The sequence below is a fragment of the Leucoraja erinacea genome, chromosome 25, assembly GCF_028641065.1.
Source record: "Leucoraja erinacea ecotype New England chromosome 25, Leri_hhj_1, whole genome shotgun sequence".
Lineage (NCBI taxonomy): Eukaryota > Metazoa > Chordata > Chondrichthyes > Rajiformes > Rajidae > Leucoraja > Leucoraja erinaceus.
Genome location: NC_073401.1, coordinates 1,961,945 through 1,975,709, shown reverse-complemented (window position 1 = coordinate 1,975,709; position 13,765 = coordinate 1,961,945). Strand labels below are relative to the sequence as shown.

The 13,765-nt window shown below is 46.1% G+C and overlaps 1 protein-coding gene across 1 annotated transcript in view; it reads left to right on the top strand.

Moving 5' to 3' along the window:
- srrm4 (serine/arginine repetitive matrix 4) overlaps positions 1-13,765 on the top strand; it is a 420,499-nt gene that overhangs the window by 368,840 nt on the left and 37,894 nt on the right. The window contains exon 8 of the mRNA XM_055655573.1: positions 913-1,090. Coding sequence (XP_055511548.1) covers positions 913-1,090 — 178 coding nt within the window. The remainder of the gene's footprint in view (positions 1-912; positions 1,091-13,765) is intronic.

Sequence of the window (13,765 nt, the reverse complement as noted above, 5' to 3'; positions counted from 1 at the left end):
CTCTCCTGCAATGTGGGGATATTAAACTATTGATTAATTTCTGGCACATTTAATCTAAGTAAAGTTCAGTCTTCCTGCGATATGAATACTGTACTGGTGGAAGAACAAAGAATTGCCATTATGTGATTTATCGAACAAGTTGCGAGGAGAGGAAATACAGATCTATGTGCTAGAATGTTCAGTTTATGAAGAGGGAGTTATTTCCTGTTCAGGCGTCTGAGTGGCCTTCTAGAGTAGGGATTAGGATGACATGGGTGAGGTAAATAAAACTCTGAAGCCTCGAGTTTGTACCAGCACTAAAGTCCAAAGTCTGCTGGGCCCGCATGCTCGATGTACTGGAGCAGTTCCCATGAGCCAATGTCCCTCTCCTCTCCTGTCCTAGACCGGCCATCTTTGTGTCATTGGGGTGCCTCCTGCAGTCTACCTGAAGGCGATGGTCCACCTTCCTACCAACCCTTGATCCTCGGGTCCAACCTCCAGCTCACATCCGGTTAAGGCACCCGACGAGTCTTTGGGTGGGTTCCCAGATATTCCTGGCCATTGGCCATCTGCTTAAAGCAAGAAGGAACTAAAATGTGGCCCTTCTCTCTGGTACCCTGTCCAGCTGCCTGGAACCCACTGGAATCAAAGGAATATTGAGTACTACACTCCTCATACTCACAGCAATACAGCAGCACCATCCCAAGGGAATGTGACTTCCTTACCCATCATCGACACAACTGTGAAATCCTCCCCAACAGCATGGAAAGGAAGGGTATAAGAAGTTGAGCCACTTGATGCCAGTTTCCCAACCAGCAGCCAGGGCTACTGTACCATGCTGGACCTTGAAGAGTGAGAAAGGGGAAAATGGGAGGATATGTCTTTTTGTGTTTCTGCTGCTTGTCATTGAGTTTCGGTTTGCTTGTTCCGCAGTAATGAAGGCCGATCAAAGGCAGCACGATGCCCCCGAGGCAGGTCGAGAAGCAGCAACCATGGAGATTATTCAAAGAGCAACCCAGGACAGAGGGCTCCGGGCACCAGCCACTCCCTCTCTGGCAAGTCACCATGTAAAAGTCCTCAGAATAAAAACAGCAGACCGACTAGCAAAATAGTAAGTGTTGAGGCCAATTTTATCCATCGTACTGCAACAATTTTAACCTTAACTTAACGTGGACCATGTTAAATGAAGCATCTTTTAAAAGAAAACGTATTATGCAGAGCATAGCGCGCACAACCAGAATCTAATGCCCTTCACTCCACCATCCATAACAACTGTAATTAATACCAGCCACTCAGATTATAAGCGTCTGGCAACTCAGGAGAGCTGGAGAATGTATTAAATAGACACGGAGGCCTGATGGTCTGTCAGTTCAACAATGATTCCCTTGCTTTCCCCCTCTTTCCAGAAGTAGGTCCATATCTTCAGCTCCACGTGCAAGTACTGTTTCATACAGGTCTCTCCCTTTACCATACACTCAGCAGTGAATTTGAGACTACAATGACACACTGGCTGGAAATAAAGTCTTCATTTCCCTCCTAAGTCTTCTACGAACTACCATGAACTGTCTTGATAAAAGGGCTGAATGGCCTTGGATCACATGTTCAATATCTCCAGATGGGAGCTTGGCGATACTTGTGCCACTGCACTTCTAGATCTTGCCAATATCTGGCCTCATTTCACCTTGCAACGTGGTTAATTACTTAACCATGGAAGCTCTCCCAGTCAATAGCAATCCCATTGCCAGCTGACATCAAGGTTTCAACGTTAGTTTATTGTCACATGTACCAATTAAGGTACCGTGAAATTCGAATTACCATACAGCCATACAAAAAAAAAAAGCATCAAGGCACACAACTACATAAAGGTTAACATAAACTCCCACCACAGTGGATTCCCCATGTTCCTCACTGTGATGGCAGGCTATAGAGTCCATCTTCTTCCTCTTTTATCTCCTGCAGTCGGGGCAGTCGAACCATCTGCAGTCGGGCATTTGAAGCTCCCGCAACTGGCCGTCGAATCCCCTGTGTTGCGGTGCTCGAAGCTCCCATGTCGGGGCGATCAAAGCTCCCACGGCTTGGAGCTCCTGAAGTCGGTCTCCAACCATAGACCGCGAGCTCTGTGATGTTAGGTCCGCAGGCTCTCGCGGTGGACCTCTCGAAGTCGGTCTCCAGCAAAGGCCGCCAACTCCTAGATGTTAGGTCGTAGTGCAGACGGAGATACGATATGGAAAAAAATCATATCCCGGTCGAGGTTAGAGATTGGAAAAAGTTCCCCCCACCCCCCCCCCCCCCCACCCCCCCCACATAAAACAAGCTAAAGAATACTAAAACATACATTTAACATTCACAAACAAACAACAAAGATCAAAGATACAGTTGGCGAGGTGGTGTAGTGTGCATACTTGTGACGGTAATCCCCCTTCAGTCAGCAGTGTGAACTAGCACAACAATCATGCCCTAACTATCAGGGCAAAGGGATTAAACCTGTGTTCAGTGTAGGGTCAGGACTAGAACCTGACTATCAGTCGCCAGCCTGGTGAAACATAGCAATGTGTGCTGCGTTAGGCGCACATTCTGCTACATTTACACGGTGACCTTTATCACTTTTCTTCAGCCATGGCCTGAAAGCAACGTCCTCAGGTGATGATGCTAACAGTGAAGTATAATGGGATCTGCATGATGTGTTTCACTTCTGCAATTCAGGACACTGGAAACACACTGGAACTGAACTGCAAAAGTGGAGCTCAGCAGGCAGATGCTTTTACACTGTGCATCTCATTCTATGATTCAGGGACAAAGGTCCAGGTGTCATCTCTAGGCCAAGGATTCCAGAAGGGCTTTAGACGCTAGTGGCCCATGGGACCATTGTATAGGATTGAGTTTGATGGTTAGTGATGTATTGACCCACACCTATCGCCCACAATGATGGAAAGGTGAGTTTGGTAATCCCAGCTCTCTCCCTACTGCCAGCTCTGTCCCTACTGCTCCAAAGACATGCTATATTATGCAACTTCAGTGGCCATGAGTCAAGGATAACATGGCAGTGACTTTCTCAGTGAATAACTATATGGTCATCAGAGAACAATGTCAAGTTGGGGTTGTAAGAGATGATGCCAACACCCTCTTCATAAGTTCATAAGTGATAGGAGCAGAATTAGGCCATTCAGCCCATTAAGTCTACTTCACCATACAATCATGGCTATCTTTCTCTCTTAACCCAATTCTCCTGCCTTCACCCCATATACCCCCCCCCCCCCCCCCCCCCCCCCCCCCCCCCCCCATTGAGCACCTGCCACTTAAGGTCCCACTCTGAATGATTGTGTTCAAAGGGTCAAGGGTATACAAGGGTCCCACCCTTGTATTTACATATTAGTCAAATTCGTTTTAGCTGAAGTTGTGTTATGGTCTGCCACAGTCATACTTCGTATCCCAAATTATTCTTACAATTTTGTCAATTTGAATACCTCAGTGTGATTTGTTTTTATATTTTGGTTTCATGCAGTTCTCTAACGAAGGTAATTAAATCTGTGGCCTGAAATGCGTGACTGTTGACATATAGTTTAGTAATGTGCTCTGTCATGCCAATTCACTAGCACAGTTCTCGAACATAACAATGTTGAACTTTCCCAGTGTGGTATTTTTAGTTTATATATTCACCACACATTCCTGCAAAATGTAACCAAGTTGTTTACGGTGCTCGTGTTCATTAGGCAGATTTAACAGAGACCGACAGTTGAGGAAAAAATGGTTAGCTTCTTGCCTTCTGGAAGGAGAGAAAGAGAGAGGGGGAAAGAGAGGAGGAAGAGGGAGATTAGGAGAGAGAGAGACAGAGGGAGAAGAGAGAGGGGGGGAAAATATATGGAGAGAGAGAGCAAGAGAGAGATGAGGGAGAGGAAGGGGGAGAGAGAGAGAGGGACAGAGAGAGAGAGAGAAAGAGTGGGGGAGAGGGAGAGGTAGAGTGAGGGGAGAGGAAGGGAGAGGAACGAGACGGGAGAGAGAGAGAGAGAGAGAGAGAGAGAGAGAGAGAGAGAGAGAGAGAGAGAGAGAGAGAGAGAGAGAGAGAGAGAGAGAGAGAGAGAGAGAGAGAGAGAGAGAGAGAGAGAGAGAGAGAGAGAGAGATTGAGAGGGAGCGAGATGTTATATGTTTGGCATAACCACGTGATATCAAAATGAAATGACAAAGCTTTTCCGCACTATTTATTTTTGTACTTTGTTTCTTGACAAGAGGGAAAGTTTGCCAAATGTGAAAATGAACCCTTGAATGTCGGGAGAAATCTAACAAATGCAGTAACAAGTTGATGGCTGGAGGGGTACCCAAACAGTTTGTATGACCCCTTTGCTTCTGACTGGTTTCCGACAGGTGTGCTTAAACTGAGAGTAGATAAGGGACACTGCATCATTGCCGTGGTCCTTTGAGACACAAACTGGATGATCAGATCAAGTTCAAATCTAATCTTGAACTTTCCATTTATCCAGACCAATCGCTGGAGATCTCTATTCTCAGTTTTGGAAATGGTCCCAGAAACAGACGAGAATCTGCCGCTCATTGCCATCAATGTTCAGAAGTACTTTAACAGCCAGAGTAAAAACTGTCGACACTTCATTGAGAATGCATTCAGAGTTGAACCCGAGCAAGTGTGAGGAGCTGCACATCGGGAGGGGGAATGTCAGGGGAAAGTAGGGAGTTAACAGCATTGATGTGCAGAGGGACCTTGGGGTCCAAGTTCACAGGTCACTGAAGGTGGCAGCACAAGTAAAGGGTGGTAAAGAAGGCATATGTTATGCTAGACTTCACTGATAGGGGCATTGAATATAAGAGTCAGGAAGTCATGTTGCAACTCTATAAGACTTTGATTAGGCCAACTTTGCATGCAGTGCTGGTTGCACCCATGATAAAACGTTGTGGACACTTTGGAGAGGGTGTAGAATAGGTTTACCAGAATGTTGCCTGGATTAGAGGGTTTCAGCTACAGGGAGAAGTTGGATAAATTTGGATTGTTTTCTCTGGAACGTCGGAGGACTTGAATGATGAATATAAAATGATGAGAGGCGTACATAGGATAGAGAGCCAGCACCTTGTCCAACACTAGATGGTAGAGTAATAACGTGAGAGGGAAAAGTTTAATGAGGATGTACGAGGCAAGTTTTATGCAGGGAACCTGGAACACATTGCCGCAGTGGTGGAGACAGATCCAATAGTGGTTTTTAAGAGGTTTTTAGATCGGCACATAGAAGTGCAAGGAATAGGGGGATATGGATCATGTGCAGGCAGCTGGGATTAGTTTAACTTGGCATCATGTCTGGCACAGGCATTGTGGGCTGAAGGGCCTGTTCCTGTGCTGTACTGTTCCATGTTCCACATTTAACAGAAGTACTCTATGGATAAGTTTAGTCTGTGCCAATGCTCATGTTGTTTGTTGGCATAATTTAACATGCAAAGGAGGAGTAACGAATTAAAGACAAATGAGACAGAAGGAGGTAATAATTGGGCTAAAGAGTAGGCTGAGTAACTTAAAACAGACTGGGCCTGGCTGAGTCTTATTCTAGTTGGCAAGTGATGTGTCCATTTGACCAGAGGCATGCCTTCAACCTTTACAATCCATATAAATAACTTGGACAAAGATTTGTTCATGACACAAATACGGTGCTGGATCGAAGGGCCGAAGGGCCTCCTCCTGCACCTATTTTCTTTGAAAGAAAGGTAGGGACACAAACAGTGAAAATGGCACAAGGAAACTACAAAGTGATATGAATGGGTCAAATGAGTAGGCAAGAACTGGAGTATAGAATGGGAAAATGTGAAACTGCCCACGCTCCAATGACGTACAGGTTTGTAGGTTAATTGCCGTTGGTAAAGATTGTAAATTGTCCCTAGTATGTGTAGGATAATGTTAATGTGCGGCGATGGCTGGCTGGTGCGGGCTCGGTGGGCCGAAGGGGCTGTTTCCAAGCTGTTTCTATAAACTAAACTAAACTGAATGAAAATGGGGCAAACATTCTTAATGTTAATTAAAAAACCAGCAGATGCTGGAAATCTGAAATTAAAACAGGAAACAATGGAAAGGGAATTAATGTTTCAGGTCCAAGATCCTTTCATCAATTGAGCAAAGGGCAAAGGTCAAGCAATGATGTTGTCCCTTTTGGGAAAGATCTTGGCCCTGAAGCATTGTCTTTGTTTCTCTTACCACAGATGCTGTCGAGGTTTTTCCAGCATTTTCTGTTTCGCATTCTTAATGAATCTCGTTGTGAGAATGTGTTTGGCAAGCACATCTTTCTGTGAAGTTTTGTAAATAAGACTAAAATGTAACATTTTCTCCACGATCTCCGGTTTCCTCCCGCACACCAAAGGCGTACAGGTTTTTAGGTTAATTGGCTCGGTGTGATTGTAAATTGTCCCTAGTGTGTGTAAGGTATGTTAATGTGTGGGGATCACTGGTTAGCATGGGCTCAGTGGCATGGGCTCAGTGGGCCCATGGCTGGTTGGCATGGGCTCAGTGGGCCCAAAGGCCTGTTTCTGTTCTGTACCTCTAAACTAAACTAACCTAAAACATTATGGCATTGTTGTGTTAGATCATGTGTGATCAGGTTTGTTTCTTGTAAATTCTGAAGCTTTCACTGACCTTAAAGCATCTAAAGTCAAACAGGGAGGAAACAGGCTCTTCAGCCCAACTTGGCCACATTGACCAATGTGCCCCATTTACACTAGCCCCCACCTGCCTGCATTTCACCATAGCCCTCTGAACCAATACTATCCATGCCTGTCCAAATGTTTTTAACCTGTATGCTAATTCTGAGAAACCTAATGTCAGAGATCCAAAAGCTACCAATTTGCAGCATTGAGCTGGTGCTTTCAGTGAAATAGTTCACTTTCCAACCAGTGATGAGTGAGATGAACTTACTTAGGGTAGCAATTGGCTTTATGGTGACTCAGAAGGTCAACATGATCAGAGAGCTCTGTTGTAGATATGGTACCAGGACTCACACAAGGGGCGAAATGATCCCAATTCCACGCTCTAGTATTATCTACTTGAAGCATTCATGCTGCAATAATACTCATGCTTTTATGAAATTGTCCTTTCATTAGTCACTTTGCGCAGTTCATTAAATATACATCACTATTCTGGAGGTTAACGTAATGTTATCATGTAAAACCATTAGTTTACTTATAGCCCAATACAAAGATTATACCCAACTGAAACCAACAGTAAAATTTCCTTCACTTCAGGGTTTAATTGAGGTCTAGTTGAAGTGAGTTGCTCTTGTTAGTGTAGCATTTGGTTGTTAAAGTGACTGGAGTAGAAAACCTGTAGGAAGGAACTGCAGATATAATAACCATATAACCATATAACAATTACAGCACGGAAACAGGCCGTCTTGACCCTTCTAGTCCGTGCCGAACACATAATCTCCCCTAGTCCCATATACCTGCGCTCAGACCATAACCCTCCATTCCCTTCCCATCCATGCTGGTTTAAAACCGAAGATGGACACAAAAAGCTGGAGTAACTCAGCGGGTCGGGCAGCATCTCTGGAGAAAAGGAATAGGGGATGTTTTGGGTCGAGATGTTTCGGTCTGCAACCAAAAACGTTACCTATTCCTTCTCTTCAGAGATGTTGGCTGACCCACTGCGTTACCCCAGCTTTTTGTGTCTATCATTGGAATAGAAAACATGTTCTTTCCCATTATACTGTCTCAGTGGATGCTTAGAACTCAGATTCCCTATCCATTGGAAGATCAAATGCTGCCATTATCACACAGAACATTATCAGCTTTTTGATTTTATTTTACAGAACATTAGCCATCTTCTGAATTAACATGGTCGGGACCAAAAATTACTTCAGGCCAGGTCGTATTTCAATAGACAATAGACAATAGACAATAGACAATAGATAATAGGTGCAGGAGTAGGCCATTTGGCCCTTCGAGCCGGCACCACCATTCAATGTGATCATGGCTGTTCATACCCAATCAGTACCCCGTTCCAGCCTTATCCCCATATTCCCTGACTCCGCTATTTTTAAGAACCCTATCTATCTCTCTCTTGAAAGCATCCAGAGAACCTGCCTCCACCATCCTCTGAGGCAGAGAATTCCACAGACTCACCACTCTATGAGAAAAAGTGTTTCCTCGTCTCCGTTCTAAATGGCTTACTCCTTATTCTTAAACTGTGGCCCCTGGTTCTGGACTCCCCCAACATCGGGAACATGTTTCCTGCCTCTAGCGTGTCCAAGCCCTTAACAATCTTATATGGTTCAATGAGATCTCCTCTCATCCTTCTAAACTCCAGAGTGTACAAGCCCAGCTGCTCTATTCTCTCAGCATATGACAGTCCCGCCATCCCGGGCATTTATCTTGTAAACCTACGCTGCACTCCCTCAATAGCAAGAATGTCCTTCCTCAAATTAGGGGACCAAAATTGTACACAATATTCCAGGTGTGGTCTCACTAGGGCTCTGTACAACTGCAGAAGGACCCTTTGGCTCCTATATTCGATTCCTCATGTTATAAAGGCCAACATGCCATTCGCTTTCGTCATTGCCTCCTGTACATGCATGCTTACTCTCATAGACTGATGCACAAGGACCCCCAGATCCCGTTGTACTTCCCCTTTTCACAACTTGACGCCATTTAGATAGTTACACAGAAAAGCTGGAGAAACTCAGCGGGTGCAGCAGCATCTATGGAGCGAAGGAAATAGGCAACGTTTCGGGCCGAAACCCTTCTTCAGACTGATCAGGGGTGGGGGTGGGTGGGGACAAGAAAGGGAAAAGGAGGAGTAGCCGGAAGGCTGGAGGGTGGGAGGAGACAGCAGGGGAGCTGAGGAAGGGGAGGAGACAGCAAGGACTAACAGAATTGGGAGAAGTCGATGTTCATGCCCCCGGGGTGCAGACTCCCCAAACGGAATATGAGGTGCTGTTCCTCCAATTTCCGGTGCTGCTCGCTGTGGCCATGGAGGAGACCCAGGACAGAGAGGTCAGAGGCGGAGTGGGAGGGGGAGTTGAAGTGCTGAGCCACCGGGAGGTCAGCTAGGTTATTGCGGACCGAGCGGAGGTGTTCGGCGAAACGATCGCCCAACCTCCGCTTGGTCTCACCGATATAGATCTGCTGACATCTAGAGCAGTGGACGCAATAGATGAGGTTGGAAGAGATGCAGGTAAACCTCTGTCGCACCTGGAACGATTGCTTGGGTCCATGAAAGGAGTCGAGGGGGGGGGTAAAGGGACAAGTGTTGCATCTGCTGCGGCCGCAAGGGAAAGTGCCCGGGGAGGGGGTGGACCGAGAGGGAAGGGAAGAATTGACAAGGGAGTTATGGAGGGAGCGGTCTTTGCGGAAGGCAGATATGGGGGGAGATGGGAAGATGTGGCCAGTAGTGGGGTCACGTTGGAGGTGGCGAAACTGACGGAGGATTATTTTTTGTATGTGATGGCTGGTGGGGTGAAAGGTGAGGACTAGGGGGACTCGGCCCTTGTTGCGAGTGGGGGGATGGGGAGAGAGAGCAGTGTTGCGGGGTATGGAAGAGACCCTGGTGCGAGCCTCATTTACCTTGTCCCTTTACCTCCCCCCTCGACTCCGTTCAAGGACCCAAGCAATCGTTCCAGGTGCGACAGAGGTTTACCTGCATCTCTTCCAACCTCATCTATTGCGTCCGCTGCTCTAGATGTCAGCAGATCTATATCGGTGAGACCAAGCGGAGGTTGGGCGATCGTTTCGCCGAACACCTCCGCTCGGTCCGCAATAACCTAGCTGACCTCCCGGTGGCTCAGCACTTCAACTCCCCCTCCCACTCCGCCTCTGACCTCTCTGTCCTGGGTCTCCTCCATGGCCACAGCGAGCAGCACCGGAAATTGGAGGAACAGCACCTCATATTCCGTTTGGGGAGTCTGCACCCCGGGGGCATGAACATCGACTTCTCCCAATTCTGTTAGTCCTTGCTGTCTCCTCCCCTTCCTCAGCTCCCCTGCTGTCTCCTCCCACCCTCCAGCCTTCCGGCTACTCCTCCTTTTCCCTTTCTTGTCCCCACCCACCCCCACCCCTGATCAGTCTGAAGAAGGGTTTCGGCCCGAAACGTTGCCTATTTCCTTCGCTCCATAGATGCTGCTGCACCCGCTGAGTTTCTCCAGCTTTTCTGTGTAACCTTCGATTCTCCAGCATCTGCAGTTCCCTCTTTAACGCCATTTAGATAGTAATCTGCCTTCCTGTTTTTGCTACCAAAGTGGACAACCTCACATTTATCCGCATTAAACTTCATCTGCCATGCATCTGCCCACTCCCCCAACCTGTCCAAGTCACCCTGCACTCTCAGAGCATCCTCCTCACAGTTCACACTGCCACCCAGCTTTGTGTCATCTGCAAATTTGCTAATGTTATTTTGAATCCCTTCATCCAAATCATTGATGTATATTGTAAATAGCTGCGGTCCCAGCACCGAGCCTTGCGGTTCCAAACTAGTCACTGCCTGCCATTCTGAAAGGGACCCGTTAATCCCTACTCTTTGTTTCCTGTCTGCCAACCACTTCTCTATCCATGTCAACACTCAACCCCCAATACCATGTGCCCTAATTTTGCCCACTTATCTCCTATGTGGGACCTTATTAAATGCTTTCTGAGCTCAGAGAAAAGGTTTCAGATTTAGGTTTCTCTCAATCAAATAAAACATAAGCTCGAGGGTCTAAAGTCTCCTCGACCTTCTTGATCCATCAGTGCAAAGGCCTTCTATTAATAACGTGGCACAGGGCCGCTTTGAACTGTTTATATTTAATAAACTTATCATCTGGCAGAATTTTAAGTCCCATAATTATCGAAATCCTTTCCTGTTTCCAATGACTGAGTAGTAAAACTTCACCATGAGGGAGTAGACAATCATGATCAAAATCCCATTCACTGGGTTAGTTTATTCAGTGCTGGACCCTCTGTATAGAGTAGAAGGCAAGTATGGTGATTTTACATGTAGGCTTGTGAAAAGAGCAAGGACTAAGAACTAAAAGAGCACCGCGGGCGGCACGGTGGCGCAGCGGTAAAGTTGCTGCCTTATAGCGCTTGCAGCTCCGGAGTCCCGGGTTCGATCCAGATCACGGGTGCTGTCTGTGCGTTCTTCCCGTGACCTGCATGGGTTTTCTCCGAGCTCTTTGGGTTCCTCCCACACTCAGGTTTGTAGGTTAATTGGCTTGGTAAAAGTGTAAATTTTCCCTCGTGTGTGTAGGATAGTGTTAATGTGCGGGGATCGCTGGTCGGTGCGGACTCGGTGGGCTGAAGGGCCTGTTTCCGCGCTGTATCTCTAAACTAAAAAAACTAAAGATGAGAGTATCTGGCACATTTAGCAAATGGACATTGTTGAGAGCACAGTATGTTTGACTTAGTAGCTCAGTACAGATGACATATTTACACACAGGACTGCTTCTAAGATGCCATCCAACCCAGGCATGCTAGCCACAGAAGCAAATCTACAATCACATATGACAATCGCTCCACACTCTTAAATACACAGTAAATGGCTCAATTGTATTCATGTATTGTCTTTCCACTGAGTGGATAGCACACAACACTGTCTTGGCATCACCTGTGTAATATGTATTGGTGCATGAATATCACACGCGGGCAGCATGGGCCATGGATGAGGAAGCATGCCTTCGCAAAACAAATTGCAGCAGGATCTTGATCAATTGGCCAGGTGGGAGGAGGAATGGTTGATGGAATGTGAGGTGTTGCATTTTGAGATCTAATATATGCAGGACCTACACAGTGAATGGTAGGCCTCTGGGTAGTGGTGTAGCACAAGTGCAGGTGGCATGGTTCCTTGAAGGTTGAGTCGCAGGTAGATAGATAAGGTAGTCAAAAAGGCATTTGGCACATTGTCAGAGTACTGTGTATAGAAGTTGGGAGGTCATGTTGCAGTTGTATAAGATGTTGGTGAGGCCACATTTAGAGTATTGTGTTCAGTTCTGGGTACTATATTATAGAAAATATGTTATCAAGCTGGAAAGAGTACATAGAAGATTTGCAAGGATGTTGCCAGGGCTAGAGGCTCTGAGCTATAGGGAGAGGTTGAGCAGGCTGGGACTATTCCTTGGAGCGCAGGAGGATGAGGGGTGATCTTATTGAGGTGTATAATATCATGAGAGGAATAGATTGGGTAGATGCACAGAGTATTTTGCCCAGAGTAGGTGAATGATGGACCAGAGGACATAGGTTCAAGGTGAAGGGGAAAAGATTTAATAGGAATCTGAGGGGTAACTTTTACACATAAATGCTGGTGGGTGTATGGAACAAGCTGTCAGAGGAGATAGTTGAGGCTGGGACTATCCCAACATTTAAAAAACAGTTAGACCGGTACATGAATAGGACAGGTTTGCAGGGATATGGGCCAAACGTAGTGTAGATGGGACAGTATGGGCAAGTCGGGTCGAAGGGCCAGTTTCCACACTATATCACGCTATAACTGAATCTGCAGAGACCTGCTTCTGCACAATTTGTGATTAGCATTGATGGTTAGTGGCAATAACATTACAATGTAAATGTATAAAATATCAATTTTTAATAAGCAACTGAGAGTAAAGTGAATGTGTGTTCCACAGAATTTAATTTTGCCCTTTAACTACTTTTGATTTCTTCTAATCTATATTTGAATTTAAATAATTATTTTAAATTGACACATTGGTTACATGGTAATTGCCCAAAATTTACTTCCAGTTGTAAAAATTGGTAGTGATTTTTGTGTCTTTGATTTTCTTCGACACAAAGATCTGCCAGCAACCTTGGTCAGGCTGTGTATGAAAACCCTGAGGTCGATGTAAGGCAGAATATTTCGAGATAACTAGGTAACCTGCTGGACGTTTCCCACCAATGTGATAGATTTTTTTAAATTATTTAGTGGGCTGTGTGTACTTAAGAAACCTTGCATTGTTTTCTTTCCAGTGAAATAATTTTTTGATTTCCCAAACCAGTAGGTTCTACCTGCCTGATTTCCCTGTTGCTAAACACTTTAATTCCTCTTCCCATTCCCACACTGATCTTTCTGTCCATGGCCTCCTCCATTGTCAGTGTGAGGCCAAATGCAAATTGGAGGAACAGCATCTCATATTTTGCTCGACCAGCCTATAACCCAGCAGCATGAATATTGATTTATCTTCTGTAACTTCAGGTAACCCCTGCATTCCCTCTCTCTCCATCCCTCCCCCACCCAAGCCATACCAGCTTTTCGTTCACACCTAGCACACAGCTAATGGCCTGTTTCCTTTATCATTGTTACTTTTTTGCATATCTTTCATTCATTTGGGCTAAATCTGTCTACATCACCGTATCTCTCCATTCCCTTTCCCGTGACTTTCAGTCTGACGAAGAAGTCTCAACCCGAAACGTCACCCTTTCCTCTCCAGATATGCTGCCTGTCCTGCTGCGTTACTCCAGCATTTTGGATCTATCTTACTACAGAACAATTAGGTGTTGGATCTGAGTTGGTTGTGCAGGAATCCTTTCACATCATGACAGATCTCGGCGGCTGAGCCCGAAGGTACAGAGTAGTAGGAAGGCCTATGTACTTGCCGATGGCTGGCGTGTCTTGTAGGTAGGGCAGCAACCGCGTGGCCGTCTCTTGGCTGAGCGCCCCAACCACGTAGAAATATCGGGTGACGTCGGCAACGATATTATTTGGAAATGGGCCTCTATGTGGGCGAACCACACTTGAAGCTGCTCCGCCCAGAAAACGGGCAGTTCCAGGCCCACGGCGTTTTGCTGGGGGAGCTGGACGTCGGGGCTTGCATGATCGAACTCCAAATAAACGATTGGACT